At 42.7% G+C, this 20,404-nt stretch overlaps 1 protein-coding gene across 2 annotated transcripts in view; it reads left to right on the top strand.

Annotated features, from left to right (window-relative positions):
* The first annotated feature begins 148 nt into the window (after positions 1-148).
* The window catches only part of SMAP1 (small ArfGAP 1), a 100,663-nt gene continuing 80,407 nt past the window's right edge, over positions 149-20,404 (top strand). For both annotated transcript variants that reach the window (XM_015412694.1, XM_015412701.1), the window contains exon 1: positions 149-588. In XM_015412694.1, coding sequence (XP_015268180.1) covers positions 471-588 — 118 coding nt within the window. In that variant the 5' untranslated portion in view covers positions 149-470. The remainder of the gene's footprint in view (positions 589-20,404) is intronic.

Below are 20,404 nucleotides of genomic sequence, written 5' to 3'. Positions count from 1 at the left end.
AAGAGGGGAAGAAAAGCGCCTCCCCACTTCAGCTGGGCATTGGCAGAAACTGAGGCCGCATTAGGCGGCGGATGTTGCGCCCGTCGGTCGCTAGTAGTTCCGGTTGAGGAAGCCGCTCCAGGGGCCGGCCCCTTCCTTGCCTGCCTTCCCGGTGGCCGCTGGTTGGCTGAGTCGGCGTGCGCTCCTCTCAGTGTTGGCGTGACAGGAGGAGGGAAGAGCCGGAGAGAGCGCCGCCGCCGCTGGCTTGCCGGCTTGCTTGGAGTTGCTTCCTTTTAGCTGTTCGGACTGCGTCCACTCGCCCTTCCTTTCCTTCGTCCTCGTCCGCACGGCTGTTTGGGCGCCTGCCTCGCGCTGCCTTCTGCCTCTCCTCCCACTCCCACCCCCCTTCCTCTCTCTCTCGCTCAGTCTCTTTCCCCCTCCCGTCCCTCTCCTCTCCCCTCCCCTCCCCCCTTGCCCTTCCTCCCTTCGCCATGTCCACCCGTTCGTGCCGGGAGAAGGCGCAGAAGCAGAACGAGCAGCACCAGGCCATCCTGGCCAAGCTTCTGCGGGAGGAGGACAACAAGTACTGCGCGGACTGCGAGGCCAAGGGTGAGTCACCTGGCCGGGCGGAGGGGGGGGGGAGGGGGAAGGGGCGATTTGAGGGAAGGAGGGTTGACAGGAGGGAGGGTGGAGGTCTGCTCAGAGGGCCTCGTTGTGTCTAGGGGTGTTTGTGGTGTTGGGCGCGGGAGTGGGAAGGAGAGGGTAGGGACTCCTGAAGGCCGGACAGCTTTCATGGGGCTTTGACTTCCTTCAGAACTCAAGAAGGGCCTGACCGGTGGCTGGGTCAGAGCCCCGGGCCCAGATCCAGCACGATTGTTTTCTGGCCGTGGACGACTAGCAGAGGAGCCGAGGCGCCGAACGTCTCCCTGTTGTAGCCTCTTAACAGTTGTCCTTCAGAGGATCGATGCCTCTGGATGTGGAGGTTCTATATGGCCACTTTTTCTGGTAACCCTCAGTGAGAGTCTCATTCTTCATGGATTTGTTTAGTCTTCTCTTTTGAAGCCACCTGTGCCAGTGGCTACCACCGCATCCTGTGGCAGCAGGTTCCACAAGTCAGTTGCTGGTGGTGTGAAACTGTGTGAGGTTTTTCTGCCTTCGACCCACTTGCCCTTCCAGTTTATTGAGTACTTTTGAATTCTAGTGTTTGAGGAGAGAGAAGGAAAGCTCTGTCTCCTCTTTTTGGTCACCCTGTGCATATTTGTATAAAATTTTGCTGTGTTCTTTCTTAGTGAAAGGGTTTTTCTTCCTAAGCTGAAAAGTTTGACTTCTGTCATCACTTACTGCTTATCATTGTCATAATTACACCTACTTCCTGACATTGATTGTGTGTGTTGATAGTCATTTCAGTCTTTGTGGTTGTTGGGAGGTAAAAGCTTTAAGCTGTGATAAAAGCATCTCTGTATCCTTCAAAGATCAGGCGTCATTTGAAACAGCAGTTATCAGCAGTCAGTCCCAGAACCTTCCATTTTTCTTCCAGTGATCAACCTCAGCCCTGAACCAGAGATAACATTCTTTAGAGTGATGTTCAGAAGAGGTCCATTATACCTTGTAAATCTCTGATGAAGAAGCTATAATTCCATGTGTTAAATTTATTCATTTTAAAATAAAATATTTATACCCTGCCTTGCCTGAAGCATTTGTAGGGATTTCAGTCCACTGTGAAACACTGCAGCTGGAATTTTAAACTGTTTTACCTGAGAATAAGGCCCATTGTACTCAATGGGTCTTGCTTCTTTAGGCTCAACATGCATGGCTGCCCTCCCCCCCCCATATTAGCACCAGTGAATAATCACAGCCATCCCATGTGCATATTGAAACTTGGAAGGTGAGCATCCAAGATAGAGGTGGTAGCTTCTGGATACTGTTCACTTTAGAAAAAGTGTCAAGAGTTAATTAAGCTCCTCCTTTCCCCTCTTTGAGAAGACTCATATGTCTGCATATTTCATGTAATTGGTAAAAAGAAAGGGAAATACACCTTGAGGGAACAGGGTCATAATGCTGAAGTGAGACATCTCAGGTTTGAGTATTCTGTGAAGTTTGGAAGGGAACACACTGAAGAGCATGGATATGATGAGAACTGATGAAAAGCATTGTGATGTACAAGTACACAAGACAAAAAAGAGCATAATGGAAAGGATCATGTGGTTTTGAATGAATGTCGATTTGTTTGTTTTTAGGCTATGATGGCAGGTGTCAGGGGAGATTTCAGTCCCTAGCAGGCTGAAATACTTACGTTCATATTGTTTTCATATTAAAGTACTTATACTTAGAATTGAGCAGCTTTATCTAAAGTCTATTGTCAGTAATTACTCTGCAATTCAGAATTGTTGCTCTAGGTGTGATAGTACACCTTCTTTACACTTAACACACTCCAGAAATAACAAAGACAGAGTTTGACAGTTGCTTGTATACCTGTTTGAGTAGGCTGGTAATAACCCTGTACTTCTAAAATAGTCTTGCTTCTTTGTGTGAATTAGAACTTGTTAGATTATTCTGTAGGCTGGGAAAACAGCCTCTGTGGTTGCCTGGAATGTTTGACCTAGAACTTCCCGGATGTTTTATTGTGTTGCCCTTCCTCCACTGTTCATCGCAAGCTCTAGGAGTGAGTCATATTTCAGTGGGTTGATGCTTGCTCCAACTTAGCATACATCAGGAAGTCACTTCCTTAATAGATATGGAGTTGCTTGTGGGGAATGATGAAGCACTGGGAATAGCAGAGAATCCTGATTTCAGAAGTCAGAATAATGTTTGTAGTCTTGGGCTGAGAAGCACTGCATATTACAGTGATTCACTAGGTTCGTAAAAGAAGTTCCATGATCTGGGTTTCAAATTTGTCTTCTTACATTTTAATTTTTAAGATGGTTTGAAAGTTCACAGACAGGACTGTATAAATGAGGCTGAACTATTTTCTTAATTCTCTGATCAGAGGACTGTAAGATCAAGCAAATAAGTTCTTTGCATACTTTACATTTGCATAATGTGTCATGGGTGACAAAAGAACAAAAAAGCAACTGCAGTAGTCCAGAGCAGTCGGTGTAGTGGTTAAGAGCAGCAGACTCTAATCTGGAGAACTGGGTTTGATTCCCTACTCCACCACATGCAGCTGCTGGGTGTCCTTGGGTCAGTCACAGTTCTTTCAGAGCTATTCTCTCATGAGCAGTTCTTGAGAGAGCCCTCTCAGCCCCACCTACCTCACAGGGTGTCTGTTGTGGGGAGAGGAAGGGAAGGAGATTGCAAGCCGCTCTGAGACGAGTGGGGTATAGATCCAATCTCCTCATTTTCCAATTTCAGACCAATCTTTAGCCCAAACTTGTAATATGGAAATAAGTCTAGTCTTCCCCCAGCTGTGTACCTCTCCTCCTTCTTCTTTCTCAGTCTCTTAAAGTAATACCCTAAACACATCAGGAAAAAAAATGGTGTTGCAATCATTGTTGTGTTCAGCTTTAGGTATTGATGTGACCCACTAATGGAACCTGACTCCCAGTTTCTGTGTTGGTCTGCAGCAGAAGAGCAAGAAGGTCCAGCAGCACCTTAAGGAGCCATCCCAGGCTCTGTGACCCAGAGGAGGGGCAGGATAGAAGTCTAGAAAGAATTTTTTATAAATTAGACCAACAAGATTTCCAGGGTATAAGCTTTTAAGAGTTAAAACTCCCTTCGTCACATACAAGTAGGATTTGAGATAGATCATTGAGCCTTTATATCCCCAGTCAGGGATATAAAGGGGTGTTGCAAAGGAGGGACTCCTTGGATATTTTGTTTGTCTTCCAGGTGCTACTGGACTCGAATCTTGCTCTTCTGACTCCCCAGCTGAAAACCAGTGATCTTTTAAACTGTGCAGTAGCTATAGTTTAATGCTGTAAGTTGGTCAGATTTTCACTATTGGAACTAAGGGTTATTTACCCAATCTTGGTTGGGGTTTTTTTTGGGGGGGGATAATATCAGGGCAGTAAAATATTAAACCCCAATATTCAAAATATCATCTCCAGTTCTATACTTTCAGTCAATGGTACCTTTGAATCCTCTTTCATCCTAAACATGCATGGAACCTTGGGTTTGAAGAGGGCTGTAAATTCTTCCTGGCAGTGCAGAGGGAGAGTGAAGTAGTCTGTGGTATTTTTAGGTTTATGCTCATTGTGAATCTGAGTCCAAATGATAAAAGTGGCTTTATGGTTATGATAAGACATGGTTTGCTTAGCTCACGGTTTGTTGCACAAATCTTGGTTAGTCTGCCTAGTAGACCACAGTAAGTTTGTATACTCCGTGAAGATAGATTCAGGTGGGTAGCCATGTTGGTCTGAAGCAGCAGAGCAAAGTTGGAGTCCAGTGGCACCTTTAAGACCAACAAAGTTTTATTCAAGGCATCTGAAGAAGTGTGCTTGTATATGAAAGCTTATACCTTGAGTAAAACTTTGTTAGTCTTAAAGGTGCCACTGGACTCAAACTTTGTTTTGTATGCTCCAGTTAATCTACTATTTGGCTTCTTTACTACCTCAGGCAGAATTCCTGAATGCTGTTCCAAGCTCCTTTGTATTGCCCTGCTGCTGTTATTGGTCATCTCTCCTTATATATAATTGAATAGTGGGTGCCAAAGTTCTAATTCTAAAATGCACTCCCTTAGTGTATGGCTGATGGCACTGCTCCTCAGCATATATCGCCACCAATCAGAAGGCAAAGCCCGGGTCCCGCCCACACCACAACTGCCGCGACAACCTGGTCTTTTCATATGGAAGCTGATTGGACTTCACTCCATTCCCCACCTCAAACCCCCCCCCCCCCGCAAGGCAGTTGGAATGTCAGTTGCATATGGAATCTGCTGTATTCTGGTGGTGTGCAGGTCCCAGATTCATGTTTTAAAAGCAGACTGACACTGTTTGCCCAAAGCCAGAGCACTCTCCCAGAGCCTCTTTCTAGATCCCGTTGTATTTATTTCCACAACGGGCCTTATTTCTAGTTCCCAATAAATAGGCAGCAAATTGATAGGCAGGCTTAGGACAAGCCAAGCTTCCTCTGAAATGTTTGGACTGTTTCCCCAGCTAAGGTAGTTTTCAGTCACCCACCCTTTCCTCTTTTGGGCTGTTTCACTGCCTTTCCCGAAGTATGTAACTGAAACAAATACATCTTAGACAGCCTCCTCCCCCCACCCGCTGATTTGTGACATTCCCTAACCTTGTAAAATAAACTCCTGGGGGAAAGCAAATGCAATAATGGCCAGATCACTAACTCAGATGTTCTTTCTCTGGACATAAGAAGGGTTTAAAGGGAGAGCTCTCTTTATGAGGAAGAAAGTACAACAGTTGGTGGATTGCGGGCTGTATTAATATGTTTTGTGTGAACCAATTTCTATTATGTATGTTGGGAGACAGAATGAACCCATGGAACTGAGCAAGAACTTTTGTCCCATTGCTCTTTGGATTTGTTCTCTGTAGGTGCTTATGCACCTGCTTAGCAAGTCATCACTGGAAGGGGTGTTTGGGAATTGATGGAAGGTGCAGGAAGGTAGGGAGGGAAGAGGAGTCTTGAAGAAGCAACACCAAATGCTCCCTGACTGTATCCTAGAGCATTTCTGAATTAGATGTCATTAGAAACAAAAGTTACTAAAATCCTCAATTGACAAGTAGTACAAACTGCTGTGTCGTATCTACTGATAACCCACAGGTTGGGCAGCCTGAATTTAGATAAGGACATAAGAAGAGCCCTGCTGGATCATGATAAATGTCATAATACACTAGAGTTTGATCAGACCATAGTTTATTGTGGTCTTTTACATCTGGATTCAATAGAGACTGTCTCTTGGATATAATTTGCACTGGCTTAATTCTTTAGGAGCAAATAATTAGCAGCTAAATGATTGGATGTAGTAAGCTCTTAGAAAAGGTTTTTTTTTTTTTAATGAGATTGGACCTAGTGTGTAAACCGGATAGAATTGGTGGAACAGATTTTTCCTAGCCTTCTTTCCCCCCTAGCAGCTCAGTATTGTGTTCCAAAACTCCTTTGAGAGGGTTGAAGCATTTGCTTGAATGAAATACATCTCATTGTGGGGGTGCTGCAGTGGAATCAGGTGAAATAACCCCTCCTTCCCCTGGCCATTTTACTGGATTCTACCTCCTCATTAAAGCCCCTCATGCTGTGATTAATTTTATTTACCACCATAGATCAAGTTCCTATAAGGAGAAGACACTTTAGGTTGAAATCACAGCTTTCCAGGATGAAGTAAATTGTTTAGATCCTTTCAAATATGGTTTTAGGCCAGGTTATAAGACCCTGATGCTGGGAAAGATTGAAGGTCAAAGAAGACAGGGACGGCAAAGGATGAGATGGTTAGACAGTGTCATAGATGCAACGAACATGAAATTGAGCAAACTTCAGAGGATGGCGGAAGACCGGAAGGCCTGGCATGATCTGGTCCATGGGGTCGCGAAGAGTCGGTCTCGACTGTGCGACTAAATAACAACAAATAAGACTGAAACAGCCTTGGTTGCCCTGGTGGGTGACCTGCACTGGGAGGTAGATAGAGGGAGTCCTGTTGTATCGATTCTTCTGGATTTCTCAGTGACTTTTGATACCTTTGATCATTGTAGCCTTCTGGATTGCCTTTCTCAGCTGGGATTGGGAGGCACCTGGAGGGTAGGTTTCAGAAGGTGGTGCTGGGGGACTGCTGTTCAGCCCTTTGGCCTGTGGGGTCCAACAAGTCTCCATCTTGTCCCCTATGTCCCTTAATTGAAACCAGTGGGTGAGGTCATCTGGAGATTCGGGCTGGTTTTAAAAATGTCACCAATACACAGATGACATTCGGTTCTATCTTGCACTGTCAATTGATCCTAGGGAGGCTGTAGAAACCCTCAAGGTGTCACCTGTTCTGGATGTAGTTGCACTCCTCTTGAAAGACCAGGCCCATAGTCTGGGGATGCTCTTCAACCCAGTCCTGCTGATGGATAAGCAGGTGGCAGCTGTGGCCAGGAGCACCTTTTACCAGCTTTGACTGGTTAGCCAGCTGTGGCCTTTCCTGGACAGAAAAATCTGGCCACTGTGGTGGGTACCCTGGTTACATCTAGATTAGATTACAGCAATGTGCTCTACGTGGGGCTACCCTTGAAAAGTGTTTGGAAATTTCTCTTGGTGCAGAATACTGTAAGTTGGATGTTGACTGGAGTTCATTGTAAGGACCTTATTACTCCAGGCTTGGCCTACGTATTCTGATTTCCAATCCTTGCCAGGCACAAATCAAGGTGCTGCTGTTGACCTTTAAAACTCTTTACGGTTTGGGACTAAAATACTTGCAAGACTGTCTACTTCCTTTATGAACCTACCCAACCCACTACAGTCATTTTCTGAGTGCCTGATTCAAGTGCCCATGCCTTCTGAGATTAGGCAGTGGCAATGTGGGAAAGGGCCTTCTTTGTCATGGTACCAAAACTCTGGACCCCCTCCCCCAAAAGACTTATCTGTCCCCTTCAATTGCCATCTTTTGCCAGCAGGCGAAGGCTGGGGTTCACCTGCTGGAGGAGATGGCAATAGAAGGAGATGGCTGAGTCCTGTTTCATTCCCCCTTTCTGCCCATTATTTTAATTTCTTAATGCTTTTGTGTGTATGTTGCTTCTCTGGTTTTAATTGTTCTAATCAGGGCTATTTTGGGGCAGGAACGCACAGGAACGGAGTTCCGGTTGGCTCCCAAGTTGGCCACGCCCAGCAGGAACTCATTAGCATAATAGGCCACACCCAACAGCAGGAACTCATTAGGATTGGCTACATTAGGGGTGTGTGGCATAACATGCAAAGGAGTTCCTGCTACAAAAAAGCCCTGGGTTTTGACAACAAACAAGGTAAACAGAATAACAAGCAAAAGGTGGGTGTGGCTGGATAACCACACTTCTGGTAACATGGGGGTGCGGCCTAATGTGCTAATGAGCTGTGCTGTCAGGGGTGTGGCCTAATATGCTAATGAGTGTCTGCTGTTGGGTGTGGCCTATTATGCTAATGAGTTCCTGCTGGGCTTTTTCTACAAAAAGAGCTCTGGTTCTAATTATGTATTTTTGTGGGCTTTAATGTTTTTTTAAATGTGATTTTTATTATGGATGTTTTTAGTTTGTTAGCCACCTTGGTGGACCATATGAGGGCAGAAAGGTGGGGTATAAATTTTGTGAAGTAAAATAAATAAAGTGTGAAAAGCTTGTTGACAAATTCATCAAATAATTATTTAATTCTTGATACTCTGTTGGTAGTGTGTGAACATGTTTGTGTTAGCCACTGATACTTCTGCTGTTAGTTTTCCTTATGGGAGATACAGTAGTTATTTTACAGATGAAATCAATTTTGTCCTGTTTTGTCACAGTGAGTACAGGCTGGGGTTAACCTCTAACTTGTGAATTTTGGTTTGTATACTTAGCATGTGGGTGTTTGCACATTTTGAAGTTATCTACCCCAAACATAGATGCTATTTTTTAATAATGTTAATGTAATCAGATTATAGGACCTGCGGTGGCTCAAGTGGTTAAGATGCTGAACTGCAGGCAGTGGAAGGTCAGTAGTTCAGCAGTTCGAGACCCGAGTTGCCACATGACGGAGTGAGCTCCTGTCTCTAGTTCCAGCTCCTGCTAACCTAGCAGTTCGAAAGCAAGAAATTGCAAGTAGATAAATAGGTGGGAAGGTAACAGCATTCTGTGCGCCTTGGTGTTTAGTCATGCCGGCAACATGACCACGGAAACATCTTCGGACAGCGCTGGCTCTTCAGCTTTGAAATGGAGATGAGCACCGCAACCCTAGAGTCGGACTCGATTGGCTTTCGAGCAAGGGAACCTTTACCTTTAATCAGGTTATTGACTGTGAGTTAGCCTTTAAAATATCCAGGAAACTGTAATGGTGATGCCACTTTAACTATGGGCCTTGCAGTTAGCATTTCCTTGAAGCTCCTGTTACTTGTATACTTACTAGAATGGTAAAGTGGGGTAACAATGCCTTCTGTTTACAGATGTGCAGTTACTGGAAGGATGAATTAGAAATCACTGGGGATGTAAGGTGAGCTAATGAAAGGGAGGGAAAATGTTTATGCACATAGAGATTGTGTGTAATTGAGTTAAAATATTTAAAATGTATTGGTATTAGTGTGCAGTTAATGTATATAGGAGAAATAACATGAATTGGCAGGTATAAAAGAGTATGGCTTTATTAAGCCAAAAATCATGGAGAAGATATACTGCCTTCAATTTCTACTACAGGGAAAAAAGTGATTAATTTCCTAGAGTTACAGAAGACTTCAAAATAACATCAAGAAGTGCTCAGGGAAATTCCGTTTGAAATACGTAATTTTATGGTAGTGCCTCACCAGAATTGTAGCACTCTGAATCTTCAAAGACATTCAATAAATTGAATAACTCACAAAATCCAAAAGGAAAGCATTGTGTAGCTTAATCATTAAAGGATTCATGAAAAGTGACATAGTGTGAAAGGAGAGAAGTGGTGTAATTAATTTATATTGTAGGCTCCTTGGACTAGAGATCTGTCTTTTTTGTTGTTGTTGCATTGTATAGTGCCATGTACATTAGCAGTACTGTATAAAAAACCTGGGCCCCATGTTTTACACACCCTGTTGAGACCCCTTTCTTTCTCTCATGCCACATGAGATCACTTCCTCTCTCCTAATTTCTCCTTCCCCTTCCATTTTACCTTAACAAGTGGATGTGGCAGCAACCTTGGTAAGCCAGTGGAGCTTCTACAGTTTGCATTGGGCACAGGTGGGTGGGAATAAATGTTATTTATAGTCTGCATTTCTCATTGAGACTCAAGGTGGATTATACAGTGTAAGTCGACACACTCAATAGGATGGGACGTCCAATAAACTATGTAATAGGATAAGGTAAAGGTAAAGGTTTCCTTGCTCGAAAGCCAGTCGAATCTGACTCTCATCTCCGTTTCAAAGCTGAAGAGCCAGCGCTGTCCGAAGACGTTTCCGTGGTCATGTGGCCGGCATGACTAAACACCAAGGCGCACGGAACGCTGTTACCTTCCCACCGAAGTGGTACCTATTTATCTACTTGCAATTTCTTGCTTTCGAACTGCTAGGTTGGCAGGAGCTGGAAATAGAGACGGGGACTGTAAAAATCTGGAATAAAGCTGAAACAAAGCAGAAGTATAAACATGGCATATTAAATGATGTGGAAATTTACAGTAGTATAGTCTACAGTCTTTCCCTTTATTAAAGCAGTCTTCTTGAATAATTCCATTTTGTATAGTTGTTAAAATTCCAGGAGAGTAGGAGCCTTTCTTATCTCTTCAGACTGGCTGTTCCATAAAGTGGGGGCCTCAATAGAGAATGCACCATTACTGGCAGTTAACTGATTTTGACCATTTGCAAGGTGGCACCTGCAGAAGGCCCCATTCAGATGAGCGATGCTGTTGTGACAGAGCATCTGGAGAGAGGCAGTTATGCAGGTATTTGGGACTTTGTATGTGACAGGCAATACATTGAATTTAATTCAGAGCCAGTTTGGTGTAGTAGTTAGGAGTGTGGACTCATCTGGGAGAACTGAGTTTGATTCCCCACTCCTCCACGTGCAGCTGCTGGTGTGATCTTGGGTCAGTCATAAGTTCTTTCAGAGCTGTTCTCTCAAGGGCAGTTCTTGGGAGAGCACTCTCTGCCCCACCTACCTCACAGGGTGTCTGTTGTGGGGAGGGAAAGGGATTGTAAACCACTCTGAGACTCCTTCAGATAGTGAAGGGTGGGGTACAAATCCAATTTCCTCTTCCTCCTCCTCCACCTCCTCCTCCTCTGTAACTGATGGGCAGCCAGTGAAGTGACTGCAAAATTGGCTTACTATGTGTACTCCACCCAGCTCCTGATATTAATCAAGCTGTGGTATTCTGCACCAACTGGAGTCTCTGAGTTGGTTTTGAGGGTTGACCTAGTAGTCTAGTTTTACTGTGACTGTGGCAGGGGTATAGGTGGCCAGATCAGTCAAGAATGTAGGGGACCATTTCCAGGCTAAACTAAGTTGGTAGAAAGAGGGCTTGTTTGTTTTTCTGCAGCTGCATTAATTGGCTTCCTCAAGAGTAATGCTGGATTCAGTATAACCTCTAAGTTCTTGATGGAATCAGTGAGGGTCAGCTGAATCCCATGAAAGGTGGGAAGCACAATGTCCTTCAAGATCTCTGCCTTCATAATCAAAGTTACCTCTGTATTGTTAGGATTTCAATTTGTTCACTCTTAGCCATTTAACTACAATGGACAGGCAGTGATACAGGACCTCTACTGGATCATCAGGAGATTTAGATGGGATATAGAGCTGGACGTCATCGGCATATAGATGACAGCCAACCCCAAAACTATGAATGATTTGTCCTAAGTGCTTTACATAGAGGTTGAATGGAATGAAGGATAGGACTGCATCCCCTGGAACCCCATAGCACAGATCCCATACAGCTGGCCAGATGGTCTCTGACGGCAGCTTTTTGAGTCTGATCTGTGAGGAATGATTTGAACCAGTCCAAAGCACATCCCCTGAGACCTATTTCTGCCTCCAAATGCCTCGACAAGATGGAATGGTCTGCTGTATCAGAGGCTGCAGAGAAGTCCAGTAGGAGCAACAAAGAAGCATGGCCTTTGTCTACATTCAGATGGAGGCCATCAGCCAAGCCATCATGGCTGTTTCTGTCCCATAGCTGAGAAGTAACTTTTTTTTTTTTGCTGTCACTACTGTTTCATAGGTCTTCCTGTGGGCTCTGTAGGGTGTTCTATCAGATTCAGTATGAGTTTTCCACCAGCACTATTCAGGATAGTCGAAGAGGTTGCCGATGGGCATCCTTGTTGATAGCTTCAGGGAGCTTTACTTTCCAAATTCCCATTGCAGCCTCAACAAAAATGTTTGAAATCTTAGTCACTTAGAGCATTCTGGAATCCAGTAGGATCCATGAGCATCCATGGGCAAATAATTTTAACTGGGCTCCCTTTCATGCAGTGGGATTTTGCCCCCCTTACTCTTGCCTTGAGTAGATAGTCAGACCATGATTCAGGCTGCATCTTTGACCCTGAAACCAGACCTTTAATCGAAGCCTCAGTGCAAGAAAAGCCATTTTCATGTGTTGGGCCTATCACGATTTGAAAGAGGCCTTACATTATATGTAAGGATTACAATGCTTGGGCTGGTCCCACATTTTATGGCTTTGATTCCCTTGGGCCGATCATAAGGTGTGGGGCCAGCCCACGCAAGAAGCATGCTGGTGTGGATGAAGAAGAAGAACGCTTTTCATTCAGTAATAGTTTATATAATTTCATTTTATCCAGAGAGGTAGCCTTGATAGTTCGTGTCAACATCTACATCTGAATGTTCCTATTATTTAGCAAGAAAGCTTCTGCATAAAATTGCTGTACTAGAGTTTATCAAGGTTGATTCTAATCATTTTAGGGCATGGTTGAGATCAGGGTTTTCTCTCACTACAAGTGCTAAATTAACATGGCAAAGCTAGATGATTATTATGGACAGTTACTCCTGTTGTAAAAGATCACTTGTTCTTGTATACATTTAGTCGGGCTCGCAGCAAGACGCGTTGGGCAAAGCTCCGACTCCTAAAGGTTTTATAATGTTTTATCCTCCCTGACATAACTTTTAACTAGGCTGCCGGCTTACGTGCTTTCTGGGCTTTTAGCTGAAGATATGGAAGCCAAAAACTGTTAAATGAACTTTTTAGTGTGTGCTCATTAGTCTTCAATTATTCAACAACTAAAATGGTGTCCGAAGTAGGCGAGGAGGAGGAGGAAGTGGATGAAAACACTCTGGTAGGAGAGATATATGTAGAGCAACTTTTGGAAATTTTGAGGGAAGGAATACGGAAAGGTGTTGAAGAAGCATGTGCAAATATACTAGGAAAAATAAATAACACACAATTGGAATTGGAAAATAAGGAAAAATTGGAACAGTGTACCCAGAATGTAACACAAAATTTGATATGTCAGCAAGGGAAAGACAATGCTGAGACTTCCCCCTCACCTCCTTCACCAATTCAAATATTGGGAAAGAGGACAGTAAGCAGGACAGAGGTAAAGAGGGTACCATCAAAAAAGCTGGAACCAAAATTACACTTTAAAAAAGAAAGAACTCTGAAAAAGAAAAGGAAAAAGCGGCGTGCTTGGAAGTTTAAAGGGGACAATACAATATGGGCGTATGATTTGCAGAGAGTTAAAGGAAGCAGCATGGAAAGAATTTACCATACATGCAAGGAAAGGAAACATCTAGACATGTTGCTACGAAAAAAAAGATTACAGACCCGAAGAAGAAAAGTTAAATTGTATGGAAGAGATGAATCTTTTACTTTTTCTGATGTCTGCCCTGCTGGAAGAATTTGATCTTGAAAATCTTTGCTAGGAATTAAAAGTTTATAGTGATATAGTGTGCTAAGGAATTGAAGGGGTAGGTGCTTAGTTGGGCCAAATTTAGAATGTTCATATAGAATGTTCTTACTCAATTATATATAAGGAGAGATAGTGTGCTAAGGTGAAAATTGAAGGGGTAGGTGCTTAGTTAGAAAGGATGCATAGTTAGGGTAGAAATGTCTATCTTGGTTAAAATGTTGTTGGAAAATGGGTATATATGGTCTTGTAATGATGATAGAACTGGTTAGTTAACCTGTATTAATTTTCAATACTAGTTAATGAGGGAAATAAAGTGTATAAAATTTTATAAATAAATGTTTGGATATCAAATAGTATTATGTTCAAGCTTAAATAGAGTAATTCAATTTTAAATTAGCTGAAAAAATATTTCCAGTCTATATGTGTACTTCTGATGATGTTCTTGTTTACAAGCTATGTATAACTATATATTATCTTGAAAACCTAATAAATATATTATTAAAAAGAAGAAGAAGAAGCTGATACTCAGCTAGGGGCGTGCCACTTAAAATCACAATGTAACTGTTCCAGTAATGACGATATTGTTACCCAGCCTACTGGACTAGCACTTCTTGAACTTACTGCTAGAACAGTTAAAAGCTTTTTTGAAAATATTAAAAATATCGAAGGGAAGGTTTCAAGTCTGGCATCCGACATAAAGCAGTTAACAGATGAAATTCGAAAAATATGTCAGCCGCAATCAGTGCATTTGCCTCCTACAACTGTGATGCCCCAGGAAAAGCCTCTGAATGCCAAACCTATCTCTTTAGGAACTGATTGTGCATCTGATGTTGCTGGTAAATACTGCAAGAAGTCACAAAACTTAATCTTTCAGCCAAACCAAGTCTGCTTAACTATTTGCAGTTACAGAGGGAGAGGGCCAAGATGGGGAACAATCATTTAGTGAAAATGTCTTTGTGAACTTGGTCTAATTTGGTTTTTTTAAACCATGCACTACAATCACAGTCCTATTCACTTTTAAATCCTCTTATATTCCTACATTGATTCACAAACAGAAAAAAATGTTTTTTCCAAAAGGAATTTTTCCAGCTCGCTGTTTAAATGTAGCAGCGGCTGAACCATTATTAACACCCTCCAAAGTAATGAAACCTTCTGACCTACATGAGAAACCAGCAACTTCAAGATTGTTGCAACTGACCACCTCTACTAAGAAGTCTCTGGCAGGCTCTGCTGGAAAAAACCTAAGAACTCCAAAGGACAAGGTTGATCGACTGGACCAACATGGCTCATTCTCCAATCATGACTTTTTGGAGAACTCAACTGAAACAGAACTCCTACAATCTTTTGGAAGTGGTGGGCTCTCCTCCTTTGAAGGTTTTCAAACAGAGGCTAGGTGGCCATCTGACAGCAATGTGGATTCTGTGAATTTAGGCAGATCATGAGAGGGAGGGCAGGAAGAGTTGCCTCAGTGCTTAGTTCTTGTGGCCCTTTTTTACATGCCCAGGAAATGCTGATTGCCACTTTGGGGTCAGGAAGCAATCCTGGAGGGTTTTTTTGTCATCTTCTGGGCGTGGAACAGGGTCACTGTGGGTGTGGGAGGGGGGAGGTATTTGTGAATTTCCTGCATTGTGCAGGAGGTTGGACTAGATGACCCTGGAGGTTCCTTTCACCTCTATGATTCTATGTTGATTAGGAAGGCAGAGATCTTGAAGGACATTCTGTAGAAATAAAAATATGCCAGTTTTATAGACTTGAGTAAGGGGCAGCTGCTTTTAACACACAAGACACTTGAATCCCTATGTGTTAGCGTAGTGCATAGTATGTAAGGTGTAGTTCCTGACATTATGGCATTAACACTGACCAGATTCAGACCTGCTGGTATAACCAAGGTTTAGGAAACAGCAACAGATGACAAATTTGTGTGTTTGCCCATCCCTCTGCTCTATCCCAGATCAGTGTGATATATGTCTGCTCTAAAACTATGCTGATTGCAGTGTCTTGAAGAGTGTGACCAGCTTAATCTTAACAAAATTAAACTGGAACACTAATCAGTTAAAAAGTGGTATGAGGAAATTTCATATAAGAGGTGGAGGCAAGATTTGTGTGAGCTGTAGTCCATTCTTGTACCCTAGATTCTGGTTTAAGTTGTGGGTCTGAATCAGGCCATTGTGTCACAGCATAGGTAATTGGATTTGTAAGTGTTATTTTGTTGCTTGTGATTTGAGGAACCGGTTAAAAGACCTGAGTTACTTGTTTAGAAAAGCCAGCAGTATAAATGTACAAGAGGAAGTGCACACCTTGAGTTTTCTTGAGTTTTTCTATGCTGAAATTCTCTGTGCCGAAGTACGCAATACATTCTGGGAGTTATAAAAGTGATTTGATAGCTTGGTATTGGGAGTTGCTATACTGAAAGGAAGGAATAAACCTGGTTATTTGCATCACCTTGGGGATTAGGGCCCTTGCCTTCTGCATATGTGCTGGTCTAAATAATAATACTTGCGTGCTGTTTACACAGATTTGAAAGCAGCATTTCATCCAATAGCTCTGCTTTTAAAACAGTAAACAAAATGTCTTTATACTAATGTGACAATTGATACAGCAGTCTCTGAAACGTCTAATGGAAGAATGTCATGTATACAACAACTGTACCCACATTAAAGAAATACCACTGCCTAAAATTAGTTCATTTCTTCTAAGAGCAAGCTGCAAAAACAGTATTGAACTGTCGAAGTTCAAGTTGATTAGCATGGACTTAACATGGACTCTGATTAACATGGAGTTAACATTCACATTAATGTGTGCACAATTCCATTTCGTTTTAGGTCACAAAAATAAAATAGAAACAAATCACCTCTTCCTTCCATTAAGTTTTCCTGTGTAGATATGATGAATATGAAAACAAGGGAAAGGTTACAGCTTGTTACTATGTATGGGATCTCAAGTTCATGTATATGCAGGCAGGGGTCGTTTCGTAGAAAAAGAGCTAGGGGAACTCATTAGCATAACTCATTAGCATATGCCACACCCCCTGACATCACCAGAAGTGTGTCATAAGGCCACACCCCCTGCCCCCAACGGTCCCGGCCGCCGCCGCCAGCCTTGCAGCTCCACTGCCGAGCCCCATGAGGGGCCTGGCGGTGGACCTGCAAGGCCGGCGGGAGTGCAAGGAAGCCCCACGAAGGCCCTCCCTGGCCCCAGGCAGGCAGGGGTGGGGAGAGGCAGGGAGGAAGCAACCTACCCTTCCTCTTTTCCTGCCTCCTCCTGGCTGAATGAGGGCCGGAAGCAGGGGGCGGGGCTTCGTCATGTGCCCCGCCCCCCGTACCTCACCTGGGGGAACTGCGATCCTCCGCGATCCCCCCCGAAATGACCTCTGTATGCAGGTATGATCATGGGGTGATATTTTGGGGGAAATTAGAGTGAAAAAGGAAGAGGCAAGCTTTAGTTGAACTAGATCTGATCTGTATCGAACTTGGATAATTGGGAAGAAAAAACATTAAAGAAAAGCAGAGTAAAAGGCAGAGACTGAGAGGGGCAGTCCCAGGGTGGAACTGAGCCTATATGCCAGTGGGGAAATGATATTACTTAAAATGTGTGCTGTTTTCTACTAGTGGCAGGAAGCAGATTTCCAGGGTGCTTACTTCAAGGGTGATGCTATTGAGTCAGGAAATGAGTGCTGTTCTGTTGATTGGAGACTTGGTTGGAACACCAGGCCAGTTTATATTGTACAATACATGAGAATGTATTGTAAGTTGATTGTCCTGCAAGCAGCTGTCATTCATTCTGTTTTAGGTGTGGAGGTCACAAACTAAGGACATGATTTGAGAGTGTGGTAGTTTCTCACATAGACCTGACTGTCTCAGTACACAACGCCACTTTATTCTGTTTAATTCTGACTATGACTTTCTGGTTTGATCTAAGATGTCATCTGCCGGTACCTCTGGCTACATAGACACTAGGAGTAAAGGGAGCTCTGTGAGGTGTCAGTTCTGTGTTTTTGTATAGGGGATCTCTGTAGGTAACAGGGTGGATGAGTCCTTCAGATGGGAAGGACTTCTGAAGTATGCAGCAAAATATTGTTTGGGGGGAAGAGCCCTTTCCTAACTGGTGGGAACAGAGAAGTGTACAGACTCATACTATAAGCAAACACTGGCAATGCATGGAATAGCATGTAGGCATGAATTTTCTACTGGCTGAGACTGGGAAGAGAAGCAGGAAAAGAATGGGGGTGTTTGATACTGGGGGGGGCATGCTCTCAGATGTATGTCCTCCAAACTATCCACAAGATATTTTTTAAAAATTGAAAGATAGCTTTCTATTAGCTGTTTAAAGGATTGCAGTATGTTATCAGAAGTGTATCTGAATTTGCACCTGGTTTGCTGTCGCAGTTTCTCCACCTGATTGCAGCTATCTCTTTGCTCTCTGTTACTTTCAAAATGCTGCACATGCAAGGGTGCATCCAGTTTAGGCCCATGGTTTCCAATGCAACAAGTGTAGAAGGCAATTCCATATTGGATTTTCCTATTTGTATCTGGTGAAGAAGCATGCATGGGATGTGACAAGGAAGGGTAATAGAAGTATTTAAAAAGTAAACAAAAATGTTTTCTTTGCCCCATCTCACTTCTTCAGAGATAGGGTATTACAAGAAAGTAATATGCATAAACTGTCATAATTTTTCATCTCATATATTTTTGTAAATTAATACAGTACTGTGGCTAATTATGCAATTTGCTCATTTAAGTATTGGCATACTTTAAGCAAAGCAAAATGATATTTCTCTTATGCCCTCTTCTGGCAAATACATCTATTGCACTGGGGGGGGAAATAAAATAAAAATTATACCCACACACCAAGTACATGCAGCTTAAAGGGGCTAAATCCTTTTAATTATAAAGAAGTGTCTGCTTAAATTCCATGCTAGATCAAATTTGTGTTGTGAGTAATAAAGCTTATAGTGGTAAGAAATCTTGGAGTGACTTTTTCGAGTTTTAGCCCTGTAAGATTAGCTTCTGTATAAATTCTTCTGGTGGTCCTCTAACTGTTAAGGTGTAAATCCTGGTAGTTAATTTTACAATTTGAACAGTTGTCTAGTTCTGTATATTTTAAACCATTACTTCATTGGAAATGCCTTTCCTTTTCTTTTTTTCTAAGGTACAAGATATCTCTATCACTGCCTTCTGAAGGTATAATTAAATTTAGCTAGATAATTGCCATGCAGAAATCTCTGGGATTTGAGGAAACATGCTCAGTAGTTAGAATAACCAGAAAACAATTAGATATTACCTTTTTTTGGTGAGTAGTGTGTGTTTGTCTGTGTGCTTGGAAGTCAAGGTTGACTTCTGATGACCCCTGGTGGGGCTTGGATGTTTCAGAGAGGTTGAAGTAAAAACAAAAAAACTGTGCAGGAGTTTGCGCTAATAAATTTGAAATATTAATCAAAAAGATTTCATACAAAAGAGTGTACAATATTTGTATAACATATCAAATACAAGTGAAGACGGTGATCTCCGGAATGTTCTGCCGCTTCGACACAAGTTCTTCTGTTCTGAACAGTGATGTATACACTGAACAGTGATGTATACATGTGGTGTCTGTCTATTTCATTTCAACTGATTCATCATCAACAATTTCATGGATCACTCAGGATTATCTAATACACTGTAGAAACAGTTTCTAGAAAAGCCTTTCCATGGGCGAATGAAGTTGAATTGGCAACTGATTTGCACAGTTTTTTGTTTCTACTTTGGTCTGTTCAGGAACTGTGGCCATCGGCTTTAGACATGTTTCAGAGAGGTGGCTTGCTATCCCCTGCTTCTGCGTCCCAGCCGTGGTATTCCTTGGAGGTCTCCCTTCCAAGTACTTGCCAGGATCGGCCCTGCTTAGCTTCTGAGATCTGATGAGATCAGGCTTGCCTGGGCTATCCAGGTCAGGGCAGATATTACCTTATTGATGCTTCTCAAAAGAAGATGTCAAAGTAAAGGACATATGCTTGGAACTCCAGTGCTCTGGTCAGTTCTAGATTTTAAATGCCAGTGTTGCTTGTCTTAGTTGGCTGGCCAGGCTGTAGGCTGATATATCAGCAAGTCAATCAAAGGCATTCTGGGAGGTATTTTCAGTTTCTTTATCAGCTGTGTGGCCATCTGCTGGTTACAGCCGAGCAGGTGTAAGCTGGTAGATCTAAGAGCTTTTATCTATAGGAAGAGTTTCCATTCCTTTAGTCTTTGAGTGTTGTATGCATTTACTTGTACTGTTCCTTTTGCCTAGATTGTATAATGTAGGAGGTTCTGTTGCTGAAAACAGACTACATCTATTAACCAAATCTATTCTTTTGAACAGTTGCTTTGCTTTAGGTACTAGTTTATCAGCACTGGCTTGTTGATATGTGTACAGGTGGGGACCTAATTTTCTGTACCATTTGTTACTTCTTAATGGCTGTCTTCCAGATCAGACTGTGAAGTCTCTCATTTACGCCTTGAACAGTGATTGATTGGCATCAGCAAGTATATTCTGTCAGGTTTATATTCCCTTTGTTTGGGAAACAAAAGATCATAATCCTATTTTTTCACTTGTGGTTATTACTATTTATGTTTTTGTGGATGCCCTATCACTATTTCTAGGCTGCAATCTGATTAGTCTTTATTTTTTATTCATAATGTAGGTAATGCTTGTATTACCTCTTGAGCAGGCAAAAAATCAGGGGAAGTTACTGGCAGGAATTAATGAAACATGTGCCGCTATGTAGAAAGGCACATTAGTATGCATGCATGTTAGTATTTCAGAAACAGTTGAAAGCCTTGTAAAGGTTGTGTGGTACACTTTCATTTTAGTGGATTTTTATTATTGCAGTATAACCCTAATTACTTTAACATATAACAATAACTATAGGGACAAATGTATACATATTTTTATATATTTTATTTTATTAATAGAATCCATCCCCCCCGCTCGATCTCCCCGAGGCGGCGGTGGAGGCAAGTCCGGTCCTCCCCTGCGTCCGGCTCCGACCCGGCCGGGCTCCGTGGCGGCGAC

The sequence above is a fragment of the Gekko japonicus genome, unplaced genomic scaffold (genome assembly GCF_001447785.1).
Source record: "Gekko japonicus isolate JY-2015 unplaced genomic scaffold, Gekko_japonicus_V1.1 scaffold806, whole genome shotgun sequence".
NCBI classification, from domain to species: Eukaryota; Metazoa; Chordata; class Lepidosauria; order Squamata; family Gekkonidae; genus Gekko; species Gekko japonicus.
The sequence above is the reverse complement of the archived record's forward strand: the minus strand, read 5'-3'. Positions and strand labels throughout refer to the sequence as shown.